The sequence below is a fragment of the Ochotona princeps genome, chromosome 2 (genome assembly GCF_030435755.1).
Source record: "Ochotona princeps isolate mOchPri1 chromosome 2, mOchPri1.hap1, whole genome shotgun sequence".
NCBI classification, from domain to species: domain Eukaryota; kingdom Metazoa; phylum Chordata; class Mammalia; order Lagomorpha; family Ochotonidae; genus Ochotona; species Ochotona princeps.
In genome coordinates, this window is record NC_080833.1 from 4,940,475 (window position 1) to 4,956,300 (window position 15,826).

A 15,826-nucleotide genomic window follows, 5' to 3' on the forward strand; every position below is an offset into this window, starting at 1 on the left:
GCTATGCTGCAAGCCCAGAGCTTGCCCCTCTCCAGCTGCGTGCAAGGAAGACAGCGGCCTGCAGTTTTTTAAAAAGTTTATTTATTTTCTTCAAGATTGAGTTTTTATTGGAAAGGCAGATTATACAGAAGCAGAGGGAGAGACAGACAGAAAGATCTTTTGTTGATTCACTTCCCGATGGCTGCAATGGAGCTGAGCCAACCTGAAGCCAGGAGCCAGGAGCTTCTTCTGGGTCTTGCATGTGGGTGTAGGATTCCAAGTTTTTGGGCTGTCCTCGACTGCTTTCCCAGACCCACAGGCAGGGAGCTGGATAAGAAGTGGAACTGCCGGGATTAGAACTGGCGCCCATAAGGGATGACTATGCTTGGAGGTAGAGGATTAGCCAACTGAACCATTGCACTATTATTATTTTAAATAATTTTTTTGATTAGGCAATGGATGAATGCTGACTTCAAAAAATGAGTTGAGAAATATTCCTTTTTCCTCAATTTTGTGGAAGAATTTGGGTCAAATTGCTATGATTTCTTCCTTAAATGCTTTCAGAATTCACTGGTGAGGCCATTTGAGAGTGGAGTTTTGTCTTGCGGGAAGGCCTCATTAAGGGTTGCTCAGGTTGTCCACACAGACATCTCAAAAAGTGCATGGAAAGTGAAGGTAAGAGATAATTTGGTGTAAAACATTTGGAATCCATGCACATACGGGGCCTTAGACAAGGTTACAGAAAGGGCACGGCATGAAAACACAAGCTTGGGTTTCCAAAAAACTTCTTGGCACCAAAATAAACTTGACTTTCAAGTGCGTTCTCCAGTGGCTGCATGAAGCCCCCTTGTGCGTTTCTTGACTTTGTGGGTTGCTTCCTGGAGTTGTTGCATTGCAGCTATGTTGTTGAACTTACTAGCCTAAAGCTGCACTTGCTCTGCAGGGGAGAAGCAGCCGGGCTTGGCCATGCCTGGGCTCTGCTTGGGGCTCACAGTGAGGGAGCCGGGTGCCGGGACAGGGAGTAGGAGCCCCTAGGGGCGGCAACCCTGACTCCGGGGAGACATCTGGGTGTCCCCAGGCCTGTCGCCTGCCACCCCAGGGCTCTGGGCAGATCTGGAGGAAAAGCCAGGCCTCGCCTGAGGTCCCGTAAGCTGCGTGGGGGTTCCAGCCATCAGGTATATATTTAACAGGAACCATGGATGAAATCGCAGTAGCTCTTAAATGCTTCCCAAGGTACTGTGCACATCCGCCTGGACTGCATGAGCCAAGTGGCCTCAAGGGAGGGTCGGAGTACAGGGCTTTCCTGCTGAAAGCCTGGAAGAGGTGAACGGGTTGGGATGGAGAGAAAGGTCTCGCTGGGCTTTGAGAGGACAGTTGGCTCTCTGTACAAAAGCCGAGGCTGGTGGTCAGTCCCCTGCCAACGTGGGCCAAGGTGGAGGCCAGCTTCCCACACTCAGCGTGTAGCATGGACGCTTCTGGGAGGAAGCCCGGAACCTGGGCTCACGCTGGAGCATCAAAAGGAAGTTTCCTTCACCGTCGCGGAGGGCCCAGTGGGATGGGCTCCTTCAACTTCCTCTTTCTTCTCCGGGATTTCCACCCCATTCCTCTTGGCAAAGCCGCGGTTGATTTCCACGAATGTCCGGCCCTTGGTCTCAGGGAGAACCAGGTAGATGAACACGGCGGTAAGCAGGCAGACGCCGGCAAAGATGATGAAGCTGTAGGCGCCGATGGCCTCCTGGACCCAGACGGGGCAGGGAGGCTGGGACGGCATCCTTGAGCCTCGCAGAGCCCAGCCCCAGAGCGTGCGCTGGGCAAGCAGGTGGCCGAGAGGGGTCCCTGGGGGCAGCAGGTGTCCCGTGAAGGAGGGACGCAGGGGGAGGCCCAGGCTCACTCACCTGCACAGACGGGAAGACGAAGCCTATGATGAAGTTGGTGAGCCAATGCACGGTGCCGTCCACCACGAACGCGGCGGGCCGGGAGGACTGCAGGAAGATCTCCGTCCGCACCACCGAGGGCACGGGACCTGGGCAGGTGGAGTGAGAGGGGCACGGAGCGCTCAGACCCTGACCCAGCACGCCCGTCTGGGCAGCCTCTGCTGGCACTGGGGGGCCAGAACGGACCCCTCGCCCCTGCCCCACGGGAATGGGCTGCCTTGCCGAGCCTGCGAGGGCAGCCCGGCCTTGAATGGCTGCCACCGCCACGGTTCTTCAAGGTCAGGGATGCTGAGGGATGGCCTGTGGGAACGAAACAGAGGGCGGGCTGGGAAGCAGTGAAGACCGAGTTCCTACAAGGCGCGGGCCTGCCCTTGCAGGAGCATGGAGGTCTCAGCCCCGTGTGGGTGCTGGGTCACCCTAAGGTGCCTGAGAAAGTCACTCAGTGGCCTCAGAGGCTTGGGCAGTGCTGCCCTCCTGTGGTTGAGTCTGGGAATGGCCGCCTCCCAGGGTCACCTTTTGGGGTCAGCCCCTTGTTGGCTTTGCCTATGAAGCCCAAAGCCATTTTCCCACAAAACTTTATTGCCACAAACGTTCTGTGAACCTATCTGTGAGACCCCCTGTGGCCTCCCCCACTCCCACGTGGGACACACGCAGTGGACACAGAGATCTAGAGCTCCAGAATGAAGCTGCCCTTGGGACCCCAAGAGGAAACTCCTGCACCCCAGGGGGAGGGGGCCTTCTTAGAGGCTCTGTTCCCCCAAGACTCGGCTGGGAAGTTCTCTGCTCCGCCCCACCTCCTCACCAGGACTACAGTAAATGGCAGATTCGCTCATGACTGGGTCTCGCATCTGGCAGGGCAGTCGGTGGCCACTTCCCTGGGACCTGGGCTTCCTACACACACACACACACACACACAGGGAGACCAAGGGTGGGGTCTCGGGGGAACACTCCAAGGGGGGCTGGGAGAGAGTGGAATCTGGAGGGAGGTGGCACAGGGGACCGTTGAGGACAGTGGGTCACGGACATCTGCTCATTGGTCAGGTGCTTGCTGAGCGCCTGCTTGGTGCCAGGCTCTGCAGGGCTGGTGGTGGCGGGGCGGGGGCAGACAGGTACTCACTGGGCCCGATGGAGTGTCCCGCGATGTAAGCAAAAACACAGAACACGCCCAGATAGGACAGCTCAGCCACCGCGCTCTGCGGGGAGAGGGAGCAGAAACGGAGGCCGACTGGCACCCCCTGGCAGAGGATCAACCTCCTTGTGCTCTCCTGCCAGCCGCAGCCCTGCACTGTGCAGGCACCGGAGCGCTGCCTCGCTTGGCAGCCCCAGGAAGGGAAGCAGGGTGGCCTTGGGTCTGTCCTGCCAGTATGAGCCCTGGGTCCAGGCAAGGAGCCCCATTCCAATCCCAGTCCACGGGCAAGGGCTCTGGGGTTCAGGCCCACTCAGCCAGGCCGTCAGATGTCCCTCGGACTGACCGGGGCACCCCCAAGCTCACTGCCATTGGCGACTTTAACTGCAGGGGTCGGTCTTGTTCTTTTCTCTCTCTCTCTCTCTCTCTCTCTCTCACACACACACACACACACACACACACACACACACACACACACACACGGTTGGCCCCGCTGGTGACCCATCTGCATGCATGTTCTGTGATCCACCCAGGTTCACCCTGACTGGTGTTTGGTTGTACACTTGGTTTCCAAGCTGGGACACGGTGTAGTGTCACTCGAGACCTGGGGTGCAATCCAGAGCCGGGGCAGGCTGATGACCCCTTGCATGGGCTGCTGGAACTGGGCCTGTTAGGGCAGTATCCCTGGCTTCCTTCCCGGTCCCCAACTCCCCCATCCCCAAGGGCCAGGAGAGCGGGGTCAGACCTGGAAGCGGAGCGCCACGGTGAGCCCCAGGCAGGTGCAGCCACAGACACCATAACCCACCAACAGGAGCAGCCGCCGTCCCAGGCGCTCCACAGCCACTGCCTGGAGGGGACAAGCCGTGAGGACGTTGGACAGCCATGGTGCCCTGCCAAACCCACCCTGCACAGCCCAGCTGCCAGCACAGGGTGGGTGGTGGGTCTTATTCTACACCCTGGGACTCCCACAGCCCCCTCTATCGTGTGCTGCCTCCCAGGTCCCCTCCCATGGTAATGACCACTTTGGCTCATTTCTGTGTTTCAAATACAGCATTCCACAAGATGGACGGGGAGAGGGAACCCCAGGGTCCCCAGAGAGTACCACCAACCCAATGTTACCACGTCAGAACATCGGCCCCTGTGACCAAGATGCGACACAAGCGGGCCTCAATGGGGGCTCCTGTCTACTTGGGGGTCCCTCCATTGGGCAGGATGCAGCCCGACCACTCACCGAGATGATGGTCATCACAATGTTGACCACGCCGGCCCCCACCGTCACGTACTGGGAGTGAGAGGCGGCCACACCGGCTGCTGTGTAGATGGTGTCTGCATAGTAATTAATCTAAAACACAAGTGCAGACTTGGGTGGGGGGAGCCCCGAGGAGCAGGGCTGCTGGTTTTCCTTTGTCCCCTGGATCCCGGCACAGGGGCCCTGCTGGGCACGAGGTCAGGACACTGGCTGCTGGGCTGCATCGCCCTCTGTCACAGACCCACTACCCCTGCCCGAGAACCCAAGTTCAGCCGGTGCAGGCCCAGCCCTGGGGGGTGCAGACATAAGCTTTCAGAGGTCACATGTGCTAGAGTCCTGCCTTGACTGCCCCCTCCAAGCTCACTGGGGGAGTGTGCCTTTTGCCTAGTAGGGAAGACACCCATGTCCAGGAGGCTCCTGGTTCCTAGCTTTGTATCAACTCAGCTCTAGCCATTGCAGCCATTTGGGGAGTGAACCAGCATTCTGTCTCTCCTTCTTTTTTGTGTATTTGACTTTCAGAAAAAGAAAAATAGAAACAAAGAAAGACACCCATGTGGGTATGTTGCAGTGGTGTAGCACACTAGTCCTCTGTCGCTGTCCCAACTGCTCCACTTTCCATCCAGCTCCCTACTAACATAACAGCCTGGGAAAACAGCAGAGGTGACTCAAGCCTTGGGTCCTTGAACCCACATGGGAGGCTGGGAAGGAGATCCTGGCTCCTGGCTTTGGATCAGCCCTGATCTGGCTGTTGCAACCATTTGGGGAGTGAACCAGAGGATGGAAGATTTTTCTCTCTCCTTCCTTTTTTCCCTTTCTCCTTTTCTGTACCTCTTTCTGGAGAGCAGTGAGGAACTGGGATCCTGTCCCTCGTGTGGGAGACCTGCATTGCATACACGGTTCCTGGCTTCTCCCTGGCCGAGCCCTGCTGTTGTGGACATTTGAGAGGAAGACCAGAGGCTGGAAGCTCTGTGTGTTTCCCTATGCCTCTCCAACAAATAGAAACAATTTAAACAACACCCCACAAATCCTGGAAGGCCCAAAGCTGCTCCCCCATAGACACTATTAGAGCAAGGGGCCAGATTCTAGAAGATAATACCTCGGCTCCTGACCCAGGAGCTCCTCTGCCTCCCCCAGGAGCCTGGGCTTGGGGCTGCAGGAGCCCCAGCCTGTCCCTTGCATGGAGGGAAGAAGGACTGGCAGGAGAGTGGGGCTTGGGAAGCCGGGGCAGGCAGAGAGGCTGTGGGAGGGGCAGAGCCTCTGGTCACTTCCCCACGGCTCCAGGGATCCTGCAGGTTCTTGGGCAACCCCGAGATTGCAGAGCAAGCCCCTGAGGGATGAGAGGTACTGGCTCCTCTCGGCACCCAGGCATTTCTCCTGGCATCTCTTGCTCCCCCCAGCCCCCATCCCGTCCCTGCCCCTGGGGCTGTCTGGCCAAGTCTGTTCAGATGAGAGTAGGGTGCCCTCCATGTACCGCGTTGATCCCTGACAGCTGCTGGCCCGCCATGAGCACGATGACAGAGATGAGCTGCCAGCGCAGGGGCCGGAAGGTGAACAGGTTGAGCACTGACAGGTGGCCCTCGGCTTGCTCGGCCCTCTCTTCCTCCCGCATGTCGTCCAGCTCCTCCTCCACCGCGGCAGCAGCCGCACGGCCTCTCAGCTTCCGCAGAGCTGCAAGACAGTAGGTCACTGTTCCACCCAAGCTGCGGACCCGAGGGGCAGCTCCCCAGGCACTTGGCTTGCTCTGAGTTCACCGTTAGACAGGTTGCCAGCATAGAGGCTGTGTACCCAGGGGCCACGCCCCCACCCCATTCAAGCCCTCAACTCCCTGACCCTCTACCCACTCCACACAGAGTCTCTCCAGTACCTCGCCGGGCGGCCTCCTCATCTCCTTTCTGGATCAGCGTGTAGCGGGGACTCTCCGGGAAGAAGGGCAGCGACAGGAGCTGCAGTACTGCGGGGATCCCAGTGACGGCCAGGAGCACGGGCCAGCCTGGGGGAGCCAACACCCAGAGCTAGAACCATGCACCCCAGCTGGCATCATGGCCTGCCCTGACCTGGGGTTGGAGGAACCTAGCCCCAGCCAAGATGTTCCAGGTCCTTCCAGAAGGTCTGGGTTGCCAAGGTTCAAAGGAAACATGGGGTCGGCCCCCCGCCTCCCGCCCCTGCCTGCATTGATGCGAGCTGACTCTCAGCCTTCACCCTGAGGTTGTAGGAGATGCCCGCTCTTCAGAAACTGGGCATGGGTGTCAAAACTGTGCCAATGTTTTTGCTTAACTCCATTTGTATGCTAATTTTTTCAAGTGTCCTTGCAAAGATGACAGGTGGAAGTGGTTGGACAGCATTGGGGAAGGAGAGGAGGGTTCAGGAGCCACGTGCAAGGCTCCCTCCATGGTGGCTCAGCGGTGTCGGATGCCCTGGGTGCAGCCTCGGGTGTTATGGGCCAGCCCACGGGCACTCCTGTCCTGAGCGACCTTCTGCAGCCCACCTGCAGGCTTAGGGGTCTCCGAGCAGAACAGACCCTCAGATGCACCCCGTAAAGAATGTGGGTAGGATCTGGGACATTTGCTTATGTCATAGGGCCTTCCACACCAGGGACCCTCATACATCCAGCTTGGCAAACCTCTCCCCGTTTCCCAACCCCCACTGCCACCACCCCAACTCTGGCCTGCTCAGTGAAACTCCTGGGAGTGGCCCCATGGCTCAGCAATGCTGCCACTCTCCTCGCCTGTGCCCACAGCCACCCACTGGTCCAGCCCTCTCTGCCTCCCTCCGAGCGGTCCCCTCATCACCTTAGGCAGAGCTGAGTGGGGAGTTGGCCCCCAAGCTCCCAGCTCTGCCCGCGTCCCTGTCCATGTCACCTGATTCGTTGCCCAGGATTGCCTGGAGGCTGAAAATCTGTGCCAGGAAGACGCCCACGATGACGAACACCTCGGTCATGGTGCCCACGGTGCCCCGCAGCTGCTTGGGAGCCAGTTCTCCCAGGTACATGGGCACAGCACTGTAGGAGACGCCTGGGTAGGCGAGGCAAGAATCAGGGAGACCGTAGCAGCCATGACTGGACTCCATTCGCTGACCGCCCAGCTGCCCCAGTTTCTGCTGCAGGGGCAGCGCCTCCGAGGCTGGGATGGGGACAAGCCAGGTTCCACCGCCCGCAGGGGCCATGTCCCCAGACCCAGGCTGCATCCTCAGCTCCTGCAGGGACATGGCCAGGGTGCGTTGAGGGCTGTTGCCTTCCAGCTGCAGGGAGACCTCTGTGTGCCCCTGGGCTTCCAAGGACTCTGGATTCCCGCTTATATCCTGGTACTTCTAAGGTACAGATGACTGGAAAGGCCCACCCCTGATTTTTTTTTTTTTAAGTTTTATTAGTTTTGCTTGAAAGGTAGAATGACAGAGAGAGAGAGAGACCTTCCAGCTGCCGGTTCACTCCCGCAATGGCCAGGACCAGAAACATTGCCTGCTGCTTTCCCAGCAGGGAACTGAGTCAGAAATGAAGTAATTAGGTCTCAAACCAGCACTCAAACTGGGAATGGCAGCATTGCAAGTGGAGGCAAGACACCGCCCCTCCTCCCTGCGTTTTGATAAAGAAAGCATTGCGGGTAACAACCCTTCCTCTTCTGCCAACTGGACCCTCCATGCTGTGTTCCTTTCTCCGGAGGTCCCCCATGCTTAGTTTTAAGCTGTTCTCCTGGGAAACTGCCTTGTAAAACTTAGCCAGAGGGAAAAGAAGCCATTAGAAGTGGTGGAGACCCCTGGCTTGCCCCGCCTCCAGTCTTGGCCACGGTGCTGGCTAGGCACGCTTGTCTCAGAGAGCAGTCCTGACAGTGGGTGGAGTCGAGCCAAGCCGTGTCGGGCTGCCAGCTGCTTCTCGGGTACCTGCACAGACTCCCAGCAGCACTCGGGAAAAGATGATGAGCTCGAATGCCCGGGCCACTTTGCTGACGCCCATCAGGATGGCAGGGACAATGGCAAAGATGTTGTTGATCAGGAGTGTCCCCCTCCTGCAAACACAGCAGAGCCCAGGGCAGCCTCCAGTTGGCACCACAGATACGCCCCGCACAGCCCAGATGGTACCGGTGCTGGGGCTGTGGACTGCGAGGAGCCTTTAACTCCCCCTCCCCACTGCACGATGCGCTGGGTGAGGGTAATGAGGTCACTGGGGTGCCTTGCTCACTCTCTCCCTTGTTCCTTCTCAGACCCATTTCCAGAGCTGGCACCTGTTCTTCAAGCCTTCAGGCCTTGGGGTGACCAGACTACCACCACCCCTGGACCCTGATGGACACAGCTGTCCTGGGTGACTCATCCAGGATCCACACTTGGATCAGGGGCTGCAACGCTCAGTCCCCAACCAGCAAGAGCCATCTACTCGCGCGTGAAGGGCACTGCCAGGGTCTTGGAGTCATTACAAGTCCCCTCCCCCAACTGTCTAACGTGGCATCACCACACCAGACATAACTGCGCTCTGAGGGCCTGGGGTCTGACCACAGGGGAGGCCTGGGCCTCACCCTGAGCCCTAGCTTCACCTCGCCTTCCCCGGGACCTTGGCCTCTGCCTCCCTCCTTATCTGTGAGTCACGCCTGCGCAGCCCCTGGCCGAGGCGGAAAGGTTCGTGGGTTCCTGGGAGCCAAGTCCAAAGACCTGTTCTCTCAAGCAAGGTCCGAGACCACAGCACGTGGAGCGACCCTGTCTGAGCCCAAACCTGGGAAGGACACACTGGGATGGGGCTGGCAGGGAGGGGCCGCAGCATGCAGCATGCAGCCTGGCCACGTGATCGTGTGGTGACACCCAGTGAGCACGCGCTGGAAGTGCCTGCATGGCACGGCGCTGAGTGTGTGGGTGGAGAACTCTGACCTCGCAGGTAGACGGGAGGCAGGAATGCCATTCCCCTGCCACTGTTGGTGGGGCATCCAGGGATCCCCGGGGATGGTGTTCCTGGCTAACTGGGTGGCAGAGGGCAGCTCTCCTGGTTTTCAAGCTGTACCTTCTGCCCAGTGAGTACACGGGGACCCTGAGATGGTGTGGGTTACCAATGTGAATTTTTCAATGACGGCAGCACAGTTTGTGTTTACCTGCCACATGTGTCCACCATTGGGCCAACGATCCATGACCCCAACAGACCACCCAGAGGAAACATGGACACGGTGCAGGACCACAGGAGCAGCAGGGTCCTCTCGTCCATGAACCTTCCCTGTCGCTCGAAATAGGTTTCGTTGTAAAACGCCTTTAGGACCTGTAAAATATCGCCCCACCCCCTCAGGGATGTGGCACAGACATGAGAAACCGATGACATGCCTGGGACAGACACCCTGAGCCTGTGCATTCCCTGTTGCTCCCTGAAGCCTGAGGCTTAACCCCTGCTGCTCGGGGGGCCAGCGTGGCGGCAAGGCCGTGAAGGCATGCCATCAGAGCACTGGTGTAAGCCCCGCTGCTCGGCTTCTCATTCAGCTGCCCGCTGATGTGTCTGGAAAGAACTCAGAGGATGGCGCAAGGGCCCCTGCACCCACATGGGAGAGCAGGATGGAGTGTGGAGTTCCTGGCCTCAGCCGGACCTAGTCCCTGTCGTTGCAGTCGCTGGGGGAGGAGTGAGTGGTAGGAGGTGTCCCTCTCTGTCTCTCTGTGTCTTACCTCTCCACTCTTTCAACTAACTAATTTGTTTAAAAATTCAGTTTAAAAAGGGCTTTTTGAAGAATTTGTCTGTAAAAATCTACAATTGTTAAAAATTCACTGTTAAAAATTTGCTTTTCAGGCCCGGCGCAATGACTCAGTGGCTTAATCTTCGCCTGCGAGCACCAGGATCCCCTAAGGGCACCAGTTAGTGTCCTGGCTGCTCCACTTCCAGTCCAGCTTCCTGCTTCTGGCAGAGGAAGCCAGCAGAGTGTGGTCCAAAGCCTTGGGGCCCTGCACCTGTGGGCGAGACCTGGAAGCAGCTCCTGGCTCCTGGCTTTTAATTGACTCAGCTTCAGCTATTGTGGCCACTTGGGGAGTGAACCAGTGGACAGAAAATCTTTCTTTCTGTATCTCCTTCTTTCTGTAAGTTTGCGTTTCCAATGGAAATAAATAAATCTTTTTTTTTTTTTTAATTTGCTTTTCAGAGATCTACTCTCTCAGAGACGATACAGGATCTATTTTACTGATGGTGTGACTTTGGGGAATGTACATAGTCTGAGCATAAACCTTCATTTGCTTGGTGAAAAATATCCCACAGAGCCCTGTGAGCATGGACAATGATAAAGTGATGTTGCTTGGCAAGGCTCAGAAATGATGTGCTGCTTGGAGGAGGTGATCAGAAAGCCCACCCTCCACAGTCAGGGGGCTGGGCCAAGCTCCGCCTGCCAGCCAGCTTCTAACTGTGTGCACCAGGGAGGCAGCGGATGCTGGCTCTGGCACCTGGGTCCCTGCTGCACCCAGGGGAGACCCACGTGGAGCAGGAACCAGCGCATGCGCGATCTTGGAAATGCTGATCTGCCTCTCCCTTTCAAGTAAGTAAAATCAGTGAAAAAACATTTAAAGGGGTCCACTGATGATGGTGTATGTGTTTGTCACTCACCCTCATGGATGTACACACTTGAGTACATGGACACATGCATTTCATAAATGCATGACAATGACTGCAGTGCCTCCCACAAAGCAGCAGCTATAAATTAACAACACGGATATAAAAATAATTATTTATTTGAAAGGAAGAGTGGCAGAGAGGGAGAGACAGTGCTGGCTCGCTACCCAAACGCTGCAGCAGCCGATCTGGGTACGGCGGAAGGTGGCAGCCGGGAGCTGCTTCTGGGTCTCCCTGTGGGTGCAGAGGCCCAGCACTGGGACCATTCTCTGCTGCCTCCCCAGGTGCCTGAGCAGGGAGCTGGTTTGGAAGCAGAGCAGGAGGGCTATTTTTGTTCCAACGTGGGCTGCTGCTGGGGTTGCAAACCGCTGGCCCTGACGCTGATTTTCAAAAGCACCAGGACCCACACACCCCAGAGAATGGTAAGTCTTCTGCTCTGTGGAATGCTGGGCCCTGGCCCCTGGAGTCACCTCTCCTGCACGCGCCCTGGCACGACTCCCACCTGGCTCCCTAACTCTATGTGGCTTGCTCTGTGGGCTTCGTCTGGCGTCTCCCTCCCTGCCCCCTCCACTGTCTCTCCCCTCCCCCTCTCCTTCCCCCTCTCTCCCCACCACTCCTCCCTACCTGCCTGCCTCCTCCTTCCTCTGGTGCTCCCCCGACTCCCCCCTCTTACTCCCGGCTGGCCCGTGGCTGCTCACCCCCAGAGCTCTGCAGAGCATGGCCTGACCCCGTGACCCTGCTTCGTCTCACCCCGCTGCCAGCCTTCAGTCCCCAGCTGCCAGCCTTGCTGTACTGTTGTGGTCACCTGTTCTGTCCACCAGGTCAAACCTGTGGTTCCCATGTGGCCTGGTTAGCACTGCTGGCCTGCTGCTGTTCCCAAGTGGCCGGGCTCAGGGACCCCTTCAGCTCGCCTCACCCCACCGCCCCAGGGCCTTTCCATTTCCCTTGCCCTCCCTTCACTGCTCACCCCCTAGACACCGGAGCTCAGGCCTTGGCCCCACGTTCTGGCCCATGTACAGCAGCCTTTCTGGTTGAGGGCAGGGGTTGAGGCCCAGAAAGACTGGGTGGGGAAGCCAGGCCCTCCTCCCCGCAACCCAGGAAGAATGACAGTGCCCTCTGCCCACCTGGTGTGGCGTGTTGACCACAGCGATGTTATAGCCATATTGGAAGGCTGAGCCGAAGGCTGCGCTCAGGGTGGTCAGCACCAGGGTGGGCTGGAGCTGCTGGGGGAGTGAAGATGAAGGTCAGGGGTTGGGGTAGGGGCCCAGTCATGCCCAGAGAAGACAAGACAGTGACTGGGTGGGAAGACACCTGAGACCAGGAACCCCGGGTGCTGGGCTCCCCTGGTCTCCACAGGGCTGGTGCTGCACTGGGAACTGGGCCCCCGAGTTGGGGCGGAGGAGGGTAGAGGTGGGGCCAAAAGAAGACAAAGGGGACCAGCCCAGGCCAGGGATGGGGACTGAAGGCAGCCTCAGTGTGGGTGAGGACAGGGAGGCGCTTTGGAGAGAGTGCCCCTTGCACTGGGGCCTGAGCATGGGAGCGGGTACAGCCATGTACAAGTCTTGCAAAGAGAGGAAAGATGGCTCCTTCATAACAGGCTGTCCCCTGAGCTCCCCTTCTGCCCTCTCCTGGGTTTCCATGGCAACCACACACACAGGGGTGTTGGCCCCAAGGTCAGGGTCTGAGCATGTGTGGCAGAGCTGAGGTGTATCTGTGACAGCCTCCCAGTGTGTGGGGAAACCAGCCTGTTGTAGAGCCTTCCAGAGCCTCGGCCCTGGGCCTTCTCTGCCTCCTCACCTTCAACTACCCAGTTGCCCACAGCCTTGAGGCTGGCACACCGGGCACCAGCCGGATGGAGGATGGGGCAGGCTGGCACACTCTGCAGGGGCCAGCTCCCCGTGCCTTTAGGAGGCACAGGACTGACCTGGACTTGGCATTACCCAACAGTGTCTGAGTGGCAAGGTCCAGGGCTCGTGACTTCCCCAGGTGTCCCCTCTCAGGGATCCCCTGGCCTCCTTGGAGTTAGAGGCGCAGTGTGGGGGGACGCTGGGCTCACCTCCCTATAGGGCCTATGCCTGGCGGGAAAGGACCAAGGCACTTACCCGAACCCTGGCTGTGGTGGGGAGTGGGGGCTTGCCCTCTTGGCTCTCCATCCTTGTCCAGGTGGGAGGGCAGGTGTGTGCTGCTCTCGGAGGTTCCCTGAGCCCTGCCTGTGCTGGTGGCCTGCAGGACCCGCTCGGCCCCAGAGCCTGCTGCTCTTCTGACCTTTCTGCCTTCTGGACTCTGCCTGCTCTTGCAGGAACTCCTTATCCTCCCGTGCGTTGATAAGATGCTAAGACTTTTGCTGGTGCTTGGCCAGCACGGTTCACACAAGGCCAGGGTCTCACCCCTGTGTCCACTTAGCCCCCAGCCTGGGGCTCCCTGGTGCACCCAGTAGAAGACCACTGCCAAACACAAATCCCCAGAAGTGAGCAGTTGGGAAACTGAGTCAGGCCACAGCTTGGACCGGGAGGTTTCTCGTGTGGTTTGTGACTCCTCGGCTGCACCAGACTCGTAGCTGCAAACACACCCGACTCTTTCCATCACACTTGACTCAGCCAGATCAGTCTGTGAAACATGACATGGGTGCTTCTTTCAGAATCACCTTCAGGGTGTTCACAAAGCCAAGACATGACTGGGTAGGTGGTGGCAGATCGTGACTGGAACGCCAGGTTACCCTGGGCAAGAATGGTTAGAACTTCCAGGAACATGTAAGATCAGGAACATATTTCCTTGTTTTGGTATATGCTTATTTACTCATTGGAAAGCCAAGGTGTGTGTGTATGTGTGTGTGTGTGTGTGTGTGTGTGTGTGTGTGATCTTCCATCCTTTGGTCCACTCCCCAAATGCCCACAACAACATCTGGAGCTATGCCAGACTGAAGCCAGGAGTCTGGCACTCATCCAGGGTCTCCCACGTGGGTGGTAAGAGCCCAGCCACTTGGCCATCACCTATTGTCTCCCAGGGTGCCCATCAGCAGGAAGCTGGATCAGAAGTGGAGCTTGGACTTGACACTCCAATACGGCATGAAGACTCCTGAGTGGTGTCTCAACTGCCATGCCAAATACTCACTCTATATATTTTTAAAATTTGTGTATGTGTTTGGTTTATCTGAGAGGCAGAGCAAGAGATAGACAGTCCTCACTCAGTGGTTCACTCAGATGGCCCATATAGCCTCTTGGGACCAAAGCCTGGAGCCAGGAATCCCACCCAGGTGTCTCTCGTGGGCGACCTCGTGAGCTGCCATGATTGCCCCCAGGGTACACATGCAAGGCAGGAGGTCCACCCAGGAGCAGAGCCGGAACGCCAAGCGGGAGGTCCACCCAGGAGCAGAGCCGGAATGCAAAGCCAGACACTCCAATATGCATGGAGCTGTCCCAACATGGGGCTTAACTGCCAAGCCAAGGCCCACTGCCCCCAGATTGACATGCACAATGGCCAGAAGTCCTGCAGTCCGCTCCAGGAAGCTCAGTCAGTGCAGCCTCTTGAGCCATACTGACTGCAACACCAGCACATCCTGAGGCTGTGTTTCAGACCAGATGGTGTGGCCAGAGTAGGAACCACAGCTGGATTTCCTCCTGTGGTGCTGGGGACTCACTCCCCCTTCAAGGAGGCAATAGGCCTATGTGCTAGTGGACTCCCTGGCTAGGCTGCCAGCGCCTTGCAGATGGAGGACGCCCTTCATGTGTCACTGTGAGTCTCAGGGTTGAGCAGAACAGAAGAGGAAATACTGTTGGTAAGAGACCCAGATCTTGGGGCTGGTGTTGAGTAGGAAACACTGTGGTGGGTGCTTGCGTCCCAAATGCTTGCCGGTTCACAGCCATAGACCTCCCTGGACCAGGCTGCTGCACCTGCTGGCACATGTGCCAGGGATGGGCACGAACCAGGCCAGGGGCCTACAGAGCTGGAGCACTTGGGCAGGCCCAGCACCCACTGGTGTTGGGGTACACTGAAGGCTTTCGGGGTCAGCAAACAGCTTGTGCTTCCATGGGCTGCTGGCCTCAGACATAACGGGGTCTCTAGAGCTCGTGGGTACATGATCTGGCCTGGGGGCACACATTGCATGATTGGACCAATTACATTGCTGACCCCTGTGCGAATAAGCCAATAACCTCTCAGATGAATGATGATAATGTGGGGGACACAGCCATTGGCCCTGGCTGGATATTCTCTAGCTCGTGAGAGGATCCATTAGATGAGGTAGAGATCTCCAAAGCCGGGATGGCCAAGCCCTACAGCCCTGACCAGTAGGAAGTAACTACAGAAGATGTGATGACTCTGTACCCTTCAGCAACCTGTAAGAGTACGGGGCAAGAAATCTCCGTGGTAGGAATGGAACGGGACAAGCTCATCTGTGGCCTGGGCGCTCTCTTTCTCTTTCCACAGACACAGAATGGAAGGCAGGAACACTTCCACCTGCCACCTCTCCCCTCCTAGCCCACTCCATCCCTGAGCACGGTCCCTGATCTCCTCACCTTTATAATAAACTTAATGAAAAAAATTGCTGGTTCAAGTCCTGGCTGTTCCACGTCTGAATCAGCTCTCTGCTGATGTAGATGGGAAAGCAATGGAAAATGGCACGAGTTGTTGGGCTCCTGCGTGGAGTTCCAAGGCCCTGCACCCAGAGGGAATTCCAAGCTCCTGGCTTGAGCCTGACTTAACCTTGGCTGTTGTGGCCATTTGGGGAGCGAACCAGCAGGTCGAAAATCTCCTTCTCAGGCCCGGCGGCGTGGCCTAGCGGCTTAAGTCCTCGCCTTGAACGCCCCGGCAGCTCCACTCCCCATCCAGCTCCCTGCTTGTGGCCTGGGAAAGCAGTTGAGGACGGCCCAATGCATTGGGACCCTGCACCCACGTGGGAGACCCGGAAGAGGTTCCTGGTTCCCGGCTTCGGATCGGCGTGTACCGGCCGTTGCGGCTCACTTGGGGAGTGAATCATCGGATGGAAGATC

General features: G+C 57.8%; 1 protein-coding gene across 1 annotated transcript; it reads right to left on the reverse strand.

Moving 5' to 3' along the window:
* Positions 1-1,492: 1,492 nt before the first annotated feature.
* On the reverse strand, positions 1,493-12,991 carry SLC2A7 (solute carrier family 2 member 7). Its single transcript, XM_004596129.2, has 12 exons — positions 12,941-12,991; positions 11,963-12,061; positions 9,355-9,515; positions 8,162-8,286; positions 7,147-7,299; positions 6,153-6,278; positions 5,760-5,956; positions 4,271-4,381; positions 3,785-3,886; positions 3,031-3,106; positions 1,875-2,002; positions 1,493-1,714 (listed from the first exon to the last, which is right to left on the reverse strand). Exons 1-12 carry the CDS (start codon positions 12,989-12,991, stop codon positions 1,493-1,495), a joined length of 1,551 nt encoding a protein of 516 aa, XP_004596186.2.
* Positions 12,992-15,826: the final 2,835 nt, after the last annotated feature.